General features: G+C 43.5%; 1 protein-coding gene across 8 annotated transcripts in view; it reads right to left on the reverse strand.

Moving 5' to 3' along the window:
- Positions 1-15,209, reverse strand: part of stxbp5a (syntaxin binding protein 5a (tomosyn)) — a 66,953-nt gene that overhangs the window by 15,886 nt on the left and 35,858 nt on the right. For all 8 annotated transcript variants that reach the window (XR_015083817.1, XM_086018545.1, XM_086018551.1 and 5 more), the window contains 6 exons: positions 14,327-14,427; positions 10,594-10,728; positions 6,006-6,069; positions 4,461-4,544; positions 1,306-1,429; positions 301-379 (listed from right to left, as the gene is read on the reverse strand). Coding sequence is in view for 7 of the 8 variants with exons in the window: in XM_086018545.1 (XP_085874671.1) it covers positions 301-379; positions 1,306-1,429; positions 4,461-4,544; positions 6,006-6,069; positions 10,594-10,728; positions 14,327-14,427 (587 nt within the window). In the remaining variant the exon portion in view is untranslated. The remainder of the gene's footprint in view (positions 1-300; positions 380-1,305; positions 1,430-4,460; positions 4,545-6,005; positions 6,070-10,593; positions 10,729-14,326; positions 14,428-15,209) is intronic.

Raw genomic sequence — 15,209 nt, forward strand, 5'->3', positions numbered from 1 at the left:
AGTTAAGTCGTTTTCAATTATTTTTACAAGACTTAATTTGTAATTTTTTTTAAAAAAGGCACAATGGTATAATTATATAAAAAAAAATTCTTCCAAGGCAAAATGTACAAACAAATAACTTATACTTATTTCAATTCTTATATGATCAGACTTTTGAATCGTATATAATATGTGTGCCTTTATTTTCAGTAAATTTCGACTTAGACCTTACTTTTATCGTCATCCGATTTTATAATCATCTGACAAAAAAACTACAATAAAAAATTTGATAATTAATTCCAACCAAAATTTGGCGCTTACCCAATCCTGGTGGTTTTGTACTCCACTTTGAGAATGGGTTTACAAGGTTCTGGCTTCTTTCCATCCTTGGGCTGTTTTCCTGAAATAGAACACAAAAAAACAAGTCACTTACCTCACTTTTGTTTATCCTAACCACGCCGCATATTAAACTAATCAAAACACACGATTGAAGAAACGTTAGTTACTAAGTTGATTAAAGGGTCATAATAATAATGATAATAATAACAATAATAATAAAGACGCATGTTTCCCAACTAGTTGTACGGTGAGAGACAATTAAAGAATGTATGAGCCTGGCTTAAACCCGTCAAAGGAATTTGCATAATTGCACATGAAAATACCAAAGTAATTATACGGGCAGCGTCAAGGAGAAACAAGTAATTAAAAAAAAAGCACAGGGCTAAAATCCTTTCCACAACACACCGAGCGTCGGCTTCTTGCAGGTCCTTGAATGTGGCAAACGTGCTCCGAGGGCTAAAAGGCAGGCGCGAGGTGGCATGCGGCGGGATGAAAACAAATGTAGCAGCAACGCTGAGTGTGCAAGTGAAGATAGCGGGCATGAAAAAGGAAAAAAAAACAAAAAAAAAAGAGGTAGAACACAATTAAAGTGACAATAATGCTCCCAATTGTTGGAAGCATGTCCAGGAGACAAGTATTGGCTCAGATAATTGATCATGTCTCCTTTTGTCTCCCATGAAAGTGAATGTTACTGTCTGTCTAATTCTCTGCTTTTCAGTTGGTAGGAACAAGGAAACAATTCCTGAGTTACGTGATGGGGCGGTCCTCGAGCACCTTCTATCACGTCGTTCCATTTCTCTGCTGTGCCTGTTGTGCTTTGCAGAGGAAGACTCCACCAATCTCAAGTTACCGTATTTTTCAGACTATAAATCGCTCCAGAGTGAAGAAAAAGAATCAGAAGAAGAGTCGATAGAAGAATCAAAAGAAGAGTCAGAAGAGTCCGAAGATGAATGAGTTGCGTGGCGGTATTAGCATGCACGTGCTTACCGTGGGGGGTGATTGTCTGTATGGGCTTGCCCTGGCCTCTCACGTTCCATATGGTCAGCGTCCCGTCCGAGTGACTGCACACGAACTGCTTGCCCTCGTGATGCCAGGCAACTGAGTGGATCGCCTAGGAAACAACAGGCGGGAAGCGAATGTCAGTAGTTTGACACCTTTGAAACGGGGAATGCTTCGAGAAAAACACGTGTCAGCTTTTTTCTGTTTCATTCGAGAGTGATTAACTATTTCCATGTGTGGGGCAGTTAGTTCAAACGCTAAACGTTGTCTGTACAGTTCATAAAGGTTTTATGACGGTGACATTTAAGAGTCTGAAATGAATGAATGAATGAATTCGTTTTGCGCTATTTCCTCTGGGAAACACCTGTTTTAGAATCAGAAGTCAACGAGCATCACAGAACAGGTTGGGGAACATGCGTCTTTATCAATATTATCGTTATCATCATTATTCAGACCTTTTAATCGCCTTACTAATGAACATTTCTTCAAGTTCAGTTTTCTTTCCTAAACTTCACCTTAACAGACCAAAACACTCAAAGCCCATTTTCTCCGAGGGAAGTGGCCCGTGAGTGTCGCGGTCGCAGCAAAGACGCAGAGAGACCTCAAGAGTCACCGAATAATTTCTCATTGGCATCTTGTGCGGTCCATTTCCAACCATTTATCAGGGATTGGCCCCAGAGTATGTCATTGACGCAAACCACAGTGAACACGGATGTAGCGATGTGTCCAAGATAATGAGATTATGCTAAATCTGGCGCACTGGTGGTCCCCGCTCTTTGGCGGTGATAACAACGGGCACCACATTGGAAACGGGAGTGCAAGTAGCTCATTTCCAGTTGCCATCCCTTTTCAGATAAGCTAATATCCTCACACTGCTCCCGTGGTCTTATTGGGACCACCCCCGGGGACCTTATCTCCGCTCTCCAAACCCCTGTCGTGACATCTCTCCACAGACCAGAGGCGGAGCGGGTGAGAACTCCGGGGTGGAAAAAAACAAAACAAAATGGAGCCACTTTGCAGTTTTCCTCAGCCCCAAGCTCACCTCTCTCTGCTCTCGAGGAATGTCTGGAGGTTATTCCCCACGCCGCCGCACCTCAATGGAATGCGCTATCTGTTTTAAAACTTCCATTTGTTGCCCACGCAAGGACGCCAAGGACAATCACGGCGTATCGCTGCGGCGCATCGTTGCGGTGCGTTGCAGCTCTGATTGCTCAATGACCTTTCCCCGGTTATTGTTGTGGACAAGGCTGCAGACCGAATTAACGAGGACGGAGAACGCTGCGCACAATTACCAACAACATACAATGGAAGCTTTCGAGAGAGACTAGTGTGTGCTTCCTTTATGGTTCCAAAAAAAAAAAAAAAAAAGTTAGCCTGCCCTTTACTATAGTGAATTATGTTTGCATGACATCCCACTTTAGTTCATGTAACCAATTATCATATTGCTTTTGCACAAAGTCTTACAAAAAAAAAAGACTTAAATTTGAGTTAAAAATCCTTCCTTCCGAAAACGAATGCTGACTCGGTTTGAACATATTAGCTTTTCCCCTGAATACATGTTGATGATCCAGACACACTTTAACTATTCATAGCTGATGGCTCATCTGAGATGTCTGCTGCTGTTTCCATTATTAGCCGAGCACGATTCTTCATGCCGTGATGATGATGATCACTCCCTCCTCATTGAACGCGCGATGTCTCTAATTAAATACTTTTAATTCCTCAACAGCAGAAAGTGTGGAACCTGTTTCCTATCAGGGGCCATTTCGCTTTTTATAAAGTCCTCCGAGTGTGATATTACATTTATGAAAAAATACGATGCAACAATTAACCACATCTTTATTATTATATATAATGAGCATTTGTGGGTTAATGTTTTCTGGGATTCTTTATAACAGCTCCTCCGAGGTTTTTTTTTTAGGACCTCTTGGAATCGCTTCATGGATTATTATCCCCCCTCCAATCCTTATCTTGCCAAATATCGGCCTCAAACGAATCCATATAGGTTGGGCTCTCATATTATGATTCTTTTTTTGCAGAGGATCAAGAATATATGCCTGTGGGTACTGTTACTGCGTTGCTATACCGTAAAAACAAAGTTTGGGGGTAATCCTGCAGACAAATAAACAAACCAAATAAATAACCCAAATGATGAAAACACTACCTCCCCTCCTTGCTTGCACTTGGCTGAAGCAACATAACTGACAAATATTGCAAATGCGTGAGAGGAAATACAATTTTGCAAGCAAGCCAATAAGGTCTGACACAAGTCCACAGGGCATCATGACACTGGCTCTGTTTTATTGTGTGTTCTTTTATTTATAGAGCCTCTCCTCCACCGCCCGCCGGGAAACACAACAACGGGAGCAGCTGAGTGCACTGGAAAGTTTAGGCCTACAAAACCATGTTACGGTATTGATATGCAAGCTGTGAGCCTCACTCTGGAGAAAACACACCGGTGTGCTCTGACAATCTACCATGCTTCCGCTAATAAATACACACCTTGCCTCAATTAGTCACAGGAGCATCATTCAATATATGGATACTTTTTACCCCATTAGGAATACAAGGACGGGAAGTAACTGGTAGCTAGCGGCTACAAGCTAACATATAGTTGCATACTCTATCTTCTCAGTATGACCAGTGAACGCAACTCATTTCACAGCAAGTAGCAGGTTGGTTGACGGTAAACAAATCTTCCAAAAAGACACTTTCACGCCAAAGTTGACGTTTTCCGTCAAACTAAACATCAAACAAAGATAATTACACATTGTGTATTTAAAACTACCGCACAACTTTGCCTTCTGCCAGCTTGCTTCTTTCTCCTCTATGAAAAAAAAACCCGACCAATATTACGGCAGTTTACTGATTCATTTCAACTGTTGATGTTCCAAAAATCGCTTTGAATTCGTTGTGAAAAATGGTTAAGTAGAATTTCTACCCATCAGAGATGAAATAAGAGGCTTCTTTTTTTCTGTACAATCATCACTTTCACAGTTATTGAAGCGCTTATTCATTTTCCGAAAGCAAGCTGCTGTCGGAGTAAACCATCGCGCTGCTTATTTGTTCATGAATAGGTCATTTCAATTCCAGCCAGCATTAAAAGATACCGGAAGGAAGGCGGGAAATAAAGGTTTGCCTACCTCATCATAAGTGTAGCGATAGTCGGCCTTCTTTGATTTGAGATCCCATAGGACCACGATCCCAGACTCGAATCCAATTATCAGCTGAGAGAGGAAACAGCAGTCCAGGAGACGGGCGGCGATGACAGACGGAGAGAGTGAAGATATTAAAGAGGGGAAGGGGGGGCGGCTGATGCATTTGACATTCATGTGCCACGTAATATGAGATCAGGTAAGAATGCAACCCACACAAGGGACGCATCATCATCTTTATATGAAGAAAATTAGTTGCCAATAGGGATGTGCCTTCCCTTCTGAGAAACAATTTAGCAGTTATTTGCTATTCGTTAAAATACACTACTCAGAAAAAGTTAGGGAAACTGGTGACATTCCAGGAAGAATCTAAAATCTCCAACTATGGCAAAATTCACAAAAGGTATTTGATCCATGAAAATTCCCAAGGACGTCCATTTTCCCCATTTGAAAAAAAAAACAAAAAAATGGATTCGTATTTTCAAAATCGTTCAGCCCTCGTGCTCGTGATGGCTTCGTGACATCAACAATCATTTTCGCGCAATTGACCAAGTTCTTAGTCCTCAATTATTATGCCTCTCCCCAGTCAGCTGAATCAAGCTAAGTGATGTAGAAAAAAGATGACTGCGAAGACTAAGCCACGATTGGTGTTTAGTTTAAACAGGAGTCTCGGCTGATTCAACGCTCATGAGTGGAATAATGGGATGCGTTTTCATTGAATTGATGCGCATCCAAGTCGTGCTGATGCAATCGGTGAATCATCCCAAAGAAGCCCAGCGTCTGGTATTAAACGTTTAAAAGCCTCATCGTTATCCTTTAGAATGATGCAAAACGTTTAACTTCAGTCAACCTTTAAATGGATGGGAGGAAAATACAGAATCTCAAATCTTGACTTTCTGGAATAGATTAACTATGAAGTTGACACTTGATTTTGACATCACTGCAAAAGTTTACACGTGACCACTTCTACATCATTCCAAGGAAATTACAATGTCCCATCACTGGCGAGCTCGATTTAGAATATGCTACTCATGTGGTCCCGCCGGCACCAAATTGGGGAGCTCCGGTCGAGACAAGTTGAAAGTTAAAATCCTGTGAGTAGCATGCACCCATGCATAATACACCCCCAAAATCACCTTTAAAAAGCAGTTTTGTTCTCTGTACTTGTTGTATAATACAGTCCCTCGGTTTTCTGCATGAAATCTATTTCACTCGGTTTGGAACTGCTTTTATATGTTATACTTGTAAGGGGTTAGGAGTTACTAATTGAGTTATATTATTTTACAAGGCCTAGGTATTGCCGAGGTACTGGTAAATGTCTGAATATTTTACAAGTGGTTATCTTCTTTTCAAATTTCAGTGACAGGTATAAACTTGTTAAAATGTTCTTTTAAACACTGGCTATACAGTTTTAACATATGGCAAAATCTTCCATTTCGATGATTTCTCAAGGGAAAAAAACCCATTTGAAATGTATTATTGGCACCATTTCAATCTCTGGAGTGCTAAGTGGTATTTAAAAGTGTCCTCTACCTTCCCCTCATCCATGGGGTTGTCACTGATGTGGACGACTGGTCCAGGGTGAGCCTTGGACGACCTTAGGGGAGACACAAGAGAGAAAGAAGAAGTGAGCGACAAACGTCTCCATCTGGTAATTGACTCGCGTCCCCTAACGCTCGAGGGTCCGAGGTCAACGCAGGCGAGCGAGCGTCTGCGAATCAGTGGGGGAAATGTGCTGGTGAGGCCCGAGCTGTCAATCAGCCTCTCCAGCAGTTGAAAGACATTCAGAAGTCTCTGCAAAGTTGTTACTATTGGAATATCAGCCCCCCCCCCAAAAAAAGACTCCTTTACTTTACTTCACCCTCCAGCCCAGACAACCTTTTTGTACAAGCTGACTAAAGCTGCCCCCCTTCGGAAGGCACAATGAAGGATGAGGGGCACGGAGGAAGGTCAGTGACTACTAAAAGTCTGACACTAATGCCGCCCGGTCTGGGCGAGGATACCCTTGAAAATGAACAGTCGGCACACTTTGTACAAGAGGATAACGAGAGAATATCGTCATTTACAGCCGTATGAATGCGACACCCATGAGGTCAAGGGATTAACATTGTTTGGAAAAAATAATGATGCTTAGAAAATATTGAAGAGGATGTATCCTTGTGTGAAGCTACTTTTTATACGCCACAATTAAATACTATTAAGAGTAAAAAGAACCATGGCAAGGTTAAGAACCTTGAGGACTGAGCGATTAAAAAAATGCAAAGTATTTAAAAAGAAGTGTCAAAATGTTATTTATTTATTTATTTTTAAATTAGAAAATTAAAAATCGATCCGTTTTCCCCTCCCTCAAACGCTTTGGGCGGGTGCGTTGAATGCCCCGCCCTGCTCAATTATCAGTCAAAATACAGTACCTCTGCTGAAAAATGGATGCTAGTTCATCAGGATCTTTCTTTTGCCTACACATAACTACAGATTTGAACCGCAAAACTAAACCGGCTTCAATCCTCCATGGCTGGAATACAGTACATCCCACTGGGGCGTCACAACGATGCGCTCTAAAGTAGCATCCAAAACCTCAGTCCACACAACAGATGTTAAGTCAACTATATTAAAAATTAAATTCTCCCCTCCTGGCGCTTCTACCTTTCTCACCATGACACGCTCGAACTCACAGCAGACAACAAAGTGCTCTAAAGCGGACATGCCAGTGGTCAACCCAAAGGCAAGATGTAGTTTTGGGGTTTAGGCTACACTTGCGCCGGATGATGTGAACAAAAGCGCTTAAATTCTTATTTTAGTGAGGATGGGGTGACTCATGATCACCGGCCCTGTTTAGCCACTTTCCCAAAATAATTTAAAATTAGTGCTACATAACCTTTGCACATTTTCAGCAATAATTTTCAAACACGTATCATAAATCTACAAACAAATCGCAGAATTCAGTTTACAGCGTCTACATTTATTGCACCAAAAAGACAATTCCATGGGCTTTTATACCCAGTGAGAGTTTTTGTTAGTTTTTGGGCTTTCTATCACGACACAAGCATCGACATTCATAAGAAGAGCACTGGAATCTTTGAAATGAAGGAGCACAAGGTGGAAAGTGTGTACAGTCATGTGTATGAGAGGCAAGCATCATTCAGCGGCGTCTATATTTAGGCTGATGGTGCCGGATGATTGGAGGCTTATTATTACTGAAGCTGTGCTGGTGCAGCTTTCTTTTTTTTTTTTGCTTCATCTTGTCTCACTTCACCGCCTTCACACATGTGATGCATACACAAACACACACACACATGCAGCACAGCAATTAAGGCACATCTTAACACCCACTTTGTGAAACATACACCCATAACAATCAATTAGCCTCTCGCTGAATTACAAATGCAACTCGTCGGCCTGTGGCATATGGTTTATTTTCCCTTGTTTTAAGACATTCAACTCAATATTCTCAGTTTTAAACTCACGGGGCTTCATAGATGGTACAGTCAATAAAAAAATCATACATACATAAATGCAAACCCTTTGACTAATTAACCAGTCAAATTGCAGACATGTTTCCATTATATGACATATTGGCATTGTGTTAACATTAAAGGATGGATACATGTTGTTAGCATTACTTGCAAACGTATTTGCACAGGCAGCTGTTTTCATGACACTGTACCTGTTACACACTGTACCTGTTTTCTGTATTCCTTGCTTTTAATCAAAATAATTACTGTTATGTATTATGGATTGAATGCATATAACATCTTATTGTATGTAGCAGTAAAGCACTTTGATTTTTCTTGTGTACGAATTGTGCTCTAGGAAAAGGCAAAAATACATGACGGACCTAGCAGCCAAACACTGCATTTGTCAATCTTTTACGACAGAACAATGCCGAATGAATTAGCTCAAGAAGTGAGCTTTACGTAACATTACATCAAACACTTTCTCTACCGAGGTGACATGAGGCCACGCACTGCACATGTAACGACCGTGCCGCAAACAAGCTGTTGTCGTTGGGGGCTTTTGATGTCATCGGCCCGGCAGCAACAGCAGATGTTCACCACGTCACAGTGTTCATGGTGTGACTTTTTCCCAAAACTGAATACGTGAGCTTTTTAAACATACAACTGCCATATCTGGAGTCAACAGACCCCCAGAAATGACAAGGAGGGGAAAAAAAAAAAAAAAGCAATTGAATTGTGGCCACAATGTAGATATAACATCCAAACAAAAGGCTCATTTGTGGCCACAAAATATTGATGTGAATGGGCATACAAATGAACGTATGGATGAAGGGACAGATGTTTCCGATTTGTGTACGAATTGCCAGACATCGCAAGATTACATCACCTGTCCCTGTGACTGAAAAGGACACTATAGCGAGAGCAATGTCATTCATTTGCACTTACTTCAGGTTGGTGACTGTGAGAGCAGTCGAAAATGAAAGTGGAAAGAGGAGCAGGGGCCTAAAGCCAACGCATTCATGTGCAATACGTGTCATGCTACGCTCTGAATGTTTTTGCCACTCCTGGCCCACTTCTGTGCCCGCTGACCATCGCCTTGAATCAAGTCCACAAACACACACATGCAAACACTTTTAAGACAGCAGCGATGTGAGTGCACACAAGAGTCAAGAGTCTGATTGCCTCAAGTCAAAGCTGAACAATGCTACCATGAGCCCTTCTGGATACCCGCCTTTGCGCTGCTCAAACTAATAACACAGTCATGCAGACAAACAAAGACGTTGGCTACTTTCAGTGAGCCAATAATCAACAGTAATATTAGTCGTTCTTTGTAGAGGATAAAGAAGATATGCCTGTGATTATTGTCACATGTTTTGTCTATATGTGTCGCTCTAATGCATGTGTTAAAATAACCATTCCTTAAAGCGGTATTACACCACCACAAAGATGCTATTCATTAGCCGGTCTAAGATGTTTTCCATTATGTGTTAGCATTCAGCTAGCCAACTTAAAGTCAAAGGTGCGTGTTTGTTTTGAATTCAATTTAAATACTTGTGTCATTCTCCTTGTTTTACATTGAGATTTGTTCACTGGCACCATCCGGGGCTCGTGCCATTGTCTCAAAATGTTCAAAAACTCAAGTCGGATGACTCATGAAACTTTTGAGCTCATCTTCTTTTGTTGGTGGACCTCCAACGAGCGCCATAGCCCCGAGTACATTCTAATGTAATCGTAATGACGCATGCATATTGAACACCATCCCTGCCATTAAAAAGCAATTCGTCAGAGAGAAGTCAAAGTTACTGCGTGTCCTTAAAGCCAGCAGCCCTTATCGCCCCTTTCGATCTCATCATCCGCATCTTCTATCTTCGACCACTGCCCCTGTAACGGGAAAAGCTCTCTTATCATCGCATGCGCTCACCTCCTCTATCTTTTCCTCTTCCAAATCCACAAGTCCCCCCCCGACACTCCCGCCATAACCCACAACCCCCCCCCCCCCCCCCGCTCCAATCTTGCCTCGTCTCGTCTCGTCTCCCCCGCAGCTCAGACGTCTGCGTGTAGCGTACAGTGATCTTGGCGGACACCTGTTCCAACCCTCCTCTGCTAGTCCCTCGCGGTGCACACGCACTCGCTCTCACACACGCGGACACACGCGCGCAGGAGGGGGGAATGTGTGAAGCAAAACGCTCCGGTGAATAATTTAAGCCTCTACAGCCGGGAAATAAAATGGAGCCTGTCAAGCTGACAGATTCATTGAAGGCGCTATAGGAAACATTTGGCTTCCTACCTAGGGAGAGTCTTCTTTTTTTTTTTGCTTATCTAAAATTCCATTTAAACAATAATAACATCTTGAAATGTAAAATAGTGATTACGCAGCATCTCTGGCAGCACTTAGTTGAGTCGATAGGCCGCGTGTTGCCACGGCGGCAATATGACTTCGGTTCCTATTGAGTTCACGTATTGATCCGCACTCACTCTGAATACTTTGCCGGTGTTTTTGCACTGCTAAATCATGCACCATTTTTGGTCGGCCAGACGATCACGTGCCGTTAGTATGCGAATGGACAGAGAGCTCCCCGACGCCCCCTGGTGAGTCGGATGTCAATAACTAGCTTGACGTCTACGGATTGCGTGCGAACGTTAGCGAACAGACAGCTAACACTCACAGTTCAATGGCTTTGTTCCACATGATGACGTAGCCTGAGAGCATGAAGGACTCCACGTTGACGATGTGGATGTTTCCCCGTTCTGTGCCGATGTACAGCCACTTACTCTGGAAAGGCAGGTGGCAGAAGGTTATCCTGCCAAAGGAAAAAGAGGCACAAAGTGTTATGGGACAGAAAGCCCGAAGACGGTCATTCCTTCGAAAGATTATTGAGCCCTCCATCAGTTTGGAGTCTCCTCCCAAACTGGAGTTTAATGAGAGGCTACTAACCCTTCCGTCCTCCTCAACTGTGGCAATCCGTTCATCTTCTCATCCCTTTTTCATCAGTTTGCTCTTTCATCCATCTTCCCGTTGCACCTCCAGACCGTCCCGGGAATAATAATAGCGCGCGACCTTGCTCATCTGGCTCTCTTAATATTTCAAGGTTGGCGCTTTGATGCTTTTTGTATCTCGGGCAAAGCACACAAACGGCCAGTTGGCAGCTCGCGGGCTCACGGCCAAAACGTGCTCGCTTGGAGACGGGCAGGCGGCTGCCACAAACGCAACCGCGCGACCACATCACGTGACAAAGACAGAGAGGGGGAGCCGGCTCGGTGCGCGTTAATTGTCATCGCTGCGAACGGCTCGGGTTTGTTTGATGGATGATCCGCTGAGGTCCGCTGCCGCGCATGCCAAGTTAGTGAGTGTGTCAGCAGTTTGGACGCTTGACCTTAATTGCCGTGAGTTAGAACAGACCTACTGAAAGGCCAACTAGACAATAATGTTTTATAATTAGGCCCAGCGCGAAGGCCTTTATTATACACTTTGTTCCTATTTGTGGTCGCTGGACATAAAAGAAAGAAACTCAGGTCCACAAGGTCAAGCAGTTTCACTTTGCAACATGCAATTTAGTAAGCATGTCTATCATGAGTAGACCCACAAAAATTCAAACGCGGCTGAGGCATAGTAAACTTCCTGTGTATTTTCGGGTATCGGCAACCCTAAGTGTAAAGTAGTAGTAGAGAAGTTCATGTGGCAAATCCCGAGCCCAGCGGAGTGCCTTAATCCGGAGATGCCGCTGAGCGCAAATCTCCTCGCAGGGTTTCAGTTCTGAAGAATCTAATGAGATGACAGATTGTGTCCTCCCCATGCAAAACCTCCCAAGAGCAAGAGAGAAAATGACATACTGCAAAAATAAATCAAATATCGTATCTAACCAAGCAGAGCTCGGAAGTGTCTTGTTTGAAGAGTAAACATTCAAAGTTACCAAGAGTCTACAAGACAGACTGTTGTACTTTATGACAGTAAATCTGAAAATATTGCCACGACAACGAAGCCAAATTGACTATTTTCGAGCACCATCTGTGCCTTTATGGCGAAAATGAAGTATTGCCACAACACACCAAAAACGACTTGAGCAAATAAGGGGCACCATCAGTCACCATCTTTCCAGTTTGTTTTTCCAATTTGAAGCATTATTTTGGGGTGAGGCGTTTAAATATTTAAATGGACTAAGCATCCTGCAATTAAATGAGGCCTGGAAATGATCGTTTTTATGTGTCATCAGTAGACTTTTTACATACACTCAAATAGCCACTCATATTCTGATTCTCACCTATAGACAAGTCGTCATGAACCTATCATGCAAGTTTTTGGATTCCGAGAGGAATACCATCCATCCCCTGCGTGAGACATTTTACGACATGCCCCCCAAAAAAAGTGTTTGCAAATGAGAACGTGCCGGACTTCTTTGTGTGCGCTGACCCTCACGTCCCTCCCTTATTATCTCCCATCACATCAACCCGCGTCCACGGGGACGTCTACATCTGCAGCGGCTTCCTGCGAGGCCGCGGAGTGACTGGAGCATCCTACGCCACAATGACTCGGCAGGATTTCTTCCTTCCTCTCGCTCGCTCGCTCGCTCGCATCCCCGACAGCGCAACCCACAGACTGACTCACCGCTGTCTGGCGGAGGCCCAGTCTGTCTCAGCTCCGCCTCCCTTCCCTTCTCGCCTCCTTTTCGGTCATCCCAATTGAACGGATGCCCGCGCTGGAGGGCTTTCCGCAATGCTGCGCTCGGCCGCCCGCCCGCCCGACTCCAATTTGGATCGCTAGGCGGACAAAAGGAAGCGTCTATCTGCGGTACACGAATATGCAAGTGTGGATGCAATGTCACAGTGTGGTCAAGCTAACTCACAGTACAGAGGGGCTGCCACCAAAACCCCCAAACATTTTGACAAAAACACCTCACCCCAATTATAAGACAATAGAAACAAGAAATCAATCGATGAAATCGTTTTGTTTTTTGTTTTTTTTTAAGGAAAGGAGGTAACCGCCACTGTATTTACCTTTAGTGGTTGCCGGGTGTAGCGTCCATTTAAATATTTTAATGCCTCGCAACAGATAGATGCCTCATTTTAAAAAATAAATCAATGCAGAAGCAGACGACAACCATTGAAACACTGTGGTTCCTGAAATAGTTGCCATGCATGCATGGGTTGTCCACCTAAGTATTTAAAGGGGAAGTCAAACCCGCACAATTATCTCCAATAATATGGTTTATGGGCCTTCACTAGTTTAAACATGGCATCCTGACTCATATTGCATTTGCAGAAATGCGGCCGCTTTTGTCCATCCTGCCACTTGCTGTCGACTGAAAATGACATCACAGTCGCTCAGGGCTCAGGTAACGACCAATCGTGGCTCACCTGTTTTCTGAAGCCGAGCCGTGATGAAACAACAGGTGTCGCCAACATGTGGATAACTAATACCACCATGAATTTTAGTCTCACACAATGGCACCTGCAAAACTGTTTTGGGCTCACAGCATGTGGTTGTTGTTGTTGTGAGCTGTTGTGGGTGGTCCGGTCCCTCCTTCAATACTAACAACTGTCATCTTCCTCGAAGCCAGACATCTCTCGCCAAGCGGCAACGCGAGCGCGTCTCGGGGTGGTGGCGACGCTTACGAAATGTCAGAGGCAGTCAGGCGCCTCCGTAAGGACGCCAGCCGCCACGTAAAAGTCGCTGGCGGCCACCTGCCCGTCATGTCGGCGCTGCGTCAGATCACCGCTTCTGACACTTAACCCGTCCCGCGACTTTTCAGAGGAACGGGATACTAGCGCGTGATCTGATTGCTTCCGATGGCTGACCGCGACGTCGGTGATCGTAGGAGACAGTTTGTCGGACTCCCTTGAGGTCTTTGCTTGTTTTGACAATCTGATGATTACAAATGCGTTTTATACTTTCAAAAATGTTAGGTCACCATATATTTAGAGAGTGGAAACAAGAGTCTAGGACGGTCCTTGTGTTAAACAAATTACTGTCGTATTGTCTGTGCTGGCAGACAGATGAGAGGCAATGGAAAAATAAGGAGCCCGGCGTGCATGCTACAAACCACCTTAACCGTATCAGATGAACTCCGTAACCGAAAAGATAAGCCGTGGGCATTAACGCCATCCATTCTGCGCCTGTCGCTGCTTAGCGATGAGCCACTGGGGACAGAGATTACCTAAAAGCCTTCATTATACTGTGGTCCAAATAATAGTTTCAGGAGTAAGGCAATAACTACTTCTAAACTCTTTCAGTATGTGACCAAGAATGCTAGTGAGTGGTCAGTGAAAACTTTGAATTAAAAACACATACACATACATATATATATATATATATATATATATATATATATATATATATACACACACATTTCTTTTTGGTTTTTATTTTAGGTGATCGTTTTCACTTGTCTACGCCTCTCTCACCTCTCTCTGCTGAACTTGAGCGAGTGCAGGATAGCCGGTCTCTTCTGCCTCAGGTTCCACAGGTGCACTGTGTCGTCAGCCAGGGCGCTCACCAGCGCCCCCTGTCAAAAAAAAAAAAAAAAGCAACAATCAAGTATTGCGATGACATGCAAACACATGCAAAAAGTCCAAAAGCGTCTTCTGCACAGGCATGAGTCAGCGGGCGCTCTCCCGTTGAGCTGTGATGTATATAAAAGTATGTGTGTAGGAGTCACTAAAAATCATTTCCATCTTTCCCCAGAGGGGTTCGGTCGGGCTCACAGGGGAAAGAAGCGCTAAAACACAAATGACGATCACAAGGGCTGCTCTTGGTTGCACTGAAATCTTTGTCATGTCTAATTAGTGCACATGCAAAAGGGTATCCCATTAACAATCAGGCCAAAATGACATCACATTGTATGAATAAAGCTTTAAAATCCAATGCTTACTTTTGATTGACACTCTCTGACAGGTATTCATTTTTTTTTTTTTTTTTAATATATATATATGATGTGACTGATAGTGTGGGCGAGATGAAACAGCGGAAGGCCTACACGGGACTATTGCGCCACCAATGCGACCTTCCGTGCTCCTCGTGATACTTTTAAAATCAATCACAATAAACCTTTGTTGAAATCATATTGCAGATAAAACGGCTATACGGCCGTGAGAAATTTCTATGGACACCGACCGACATCAGCGCTGATGTTGCTATGGACTGCAACATGTTTTGCATTCGGGTAATACTGAACTGAAGGCTTCAAGTGCTTTGGCGATAAGTTCAAGTTTGCCGTTTGGAAAAGTTCTCGGTTGCCTGCTGCGCCGAAATACAAAAATGTGATTAAATGATGCCCTGGCTCAAATT

The sequence above is a fragment of the Filicampus tigris genome, chromosome 20 (assembly GCF_054856515.1).
Source record: "Filicampus tigris isolate MCC_2025a chromosome 20, RoL_Ftig_1.0, whole genome shotgun sequence".
NCBI lineage: Eukaryota > Metazoa > Chordata > Actinopteri > Syngnathiformes > Syngnathidae > Filicampus > Filicampus tigris.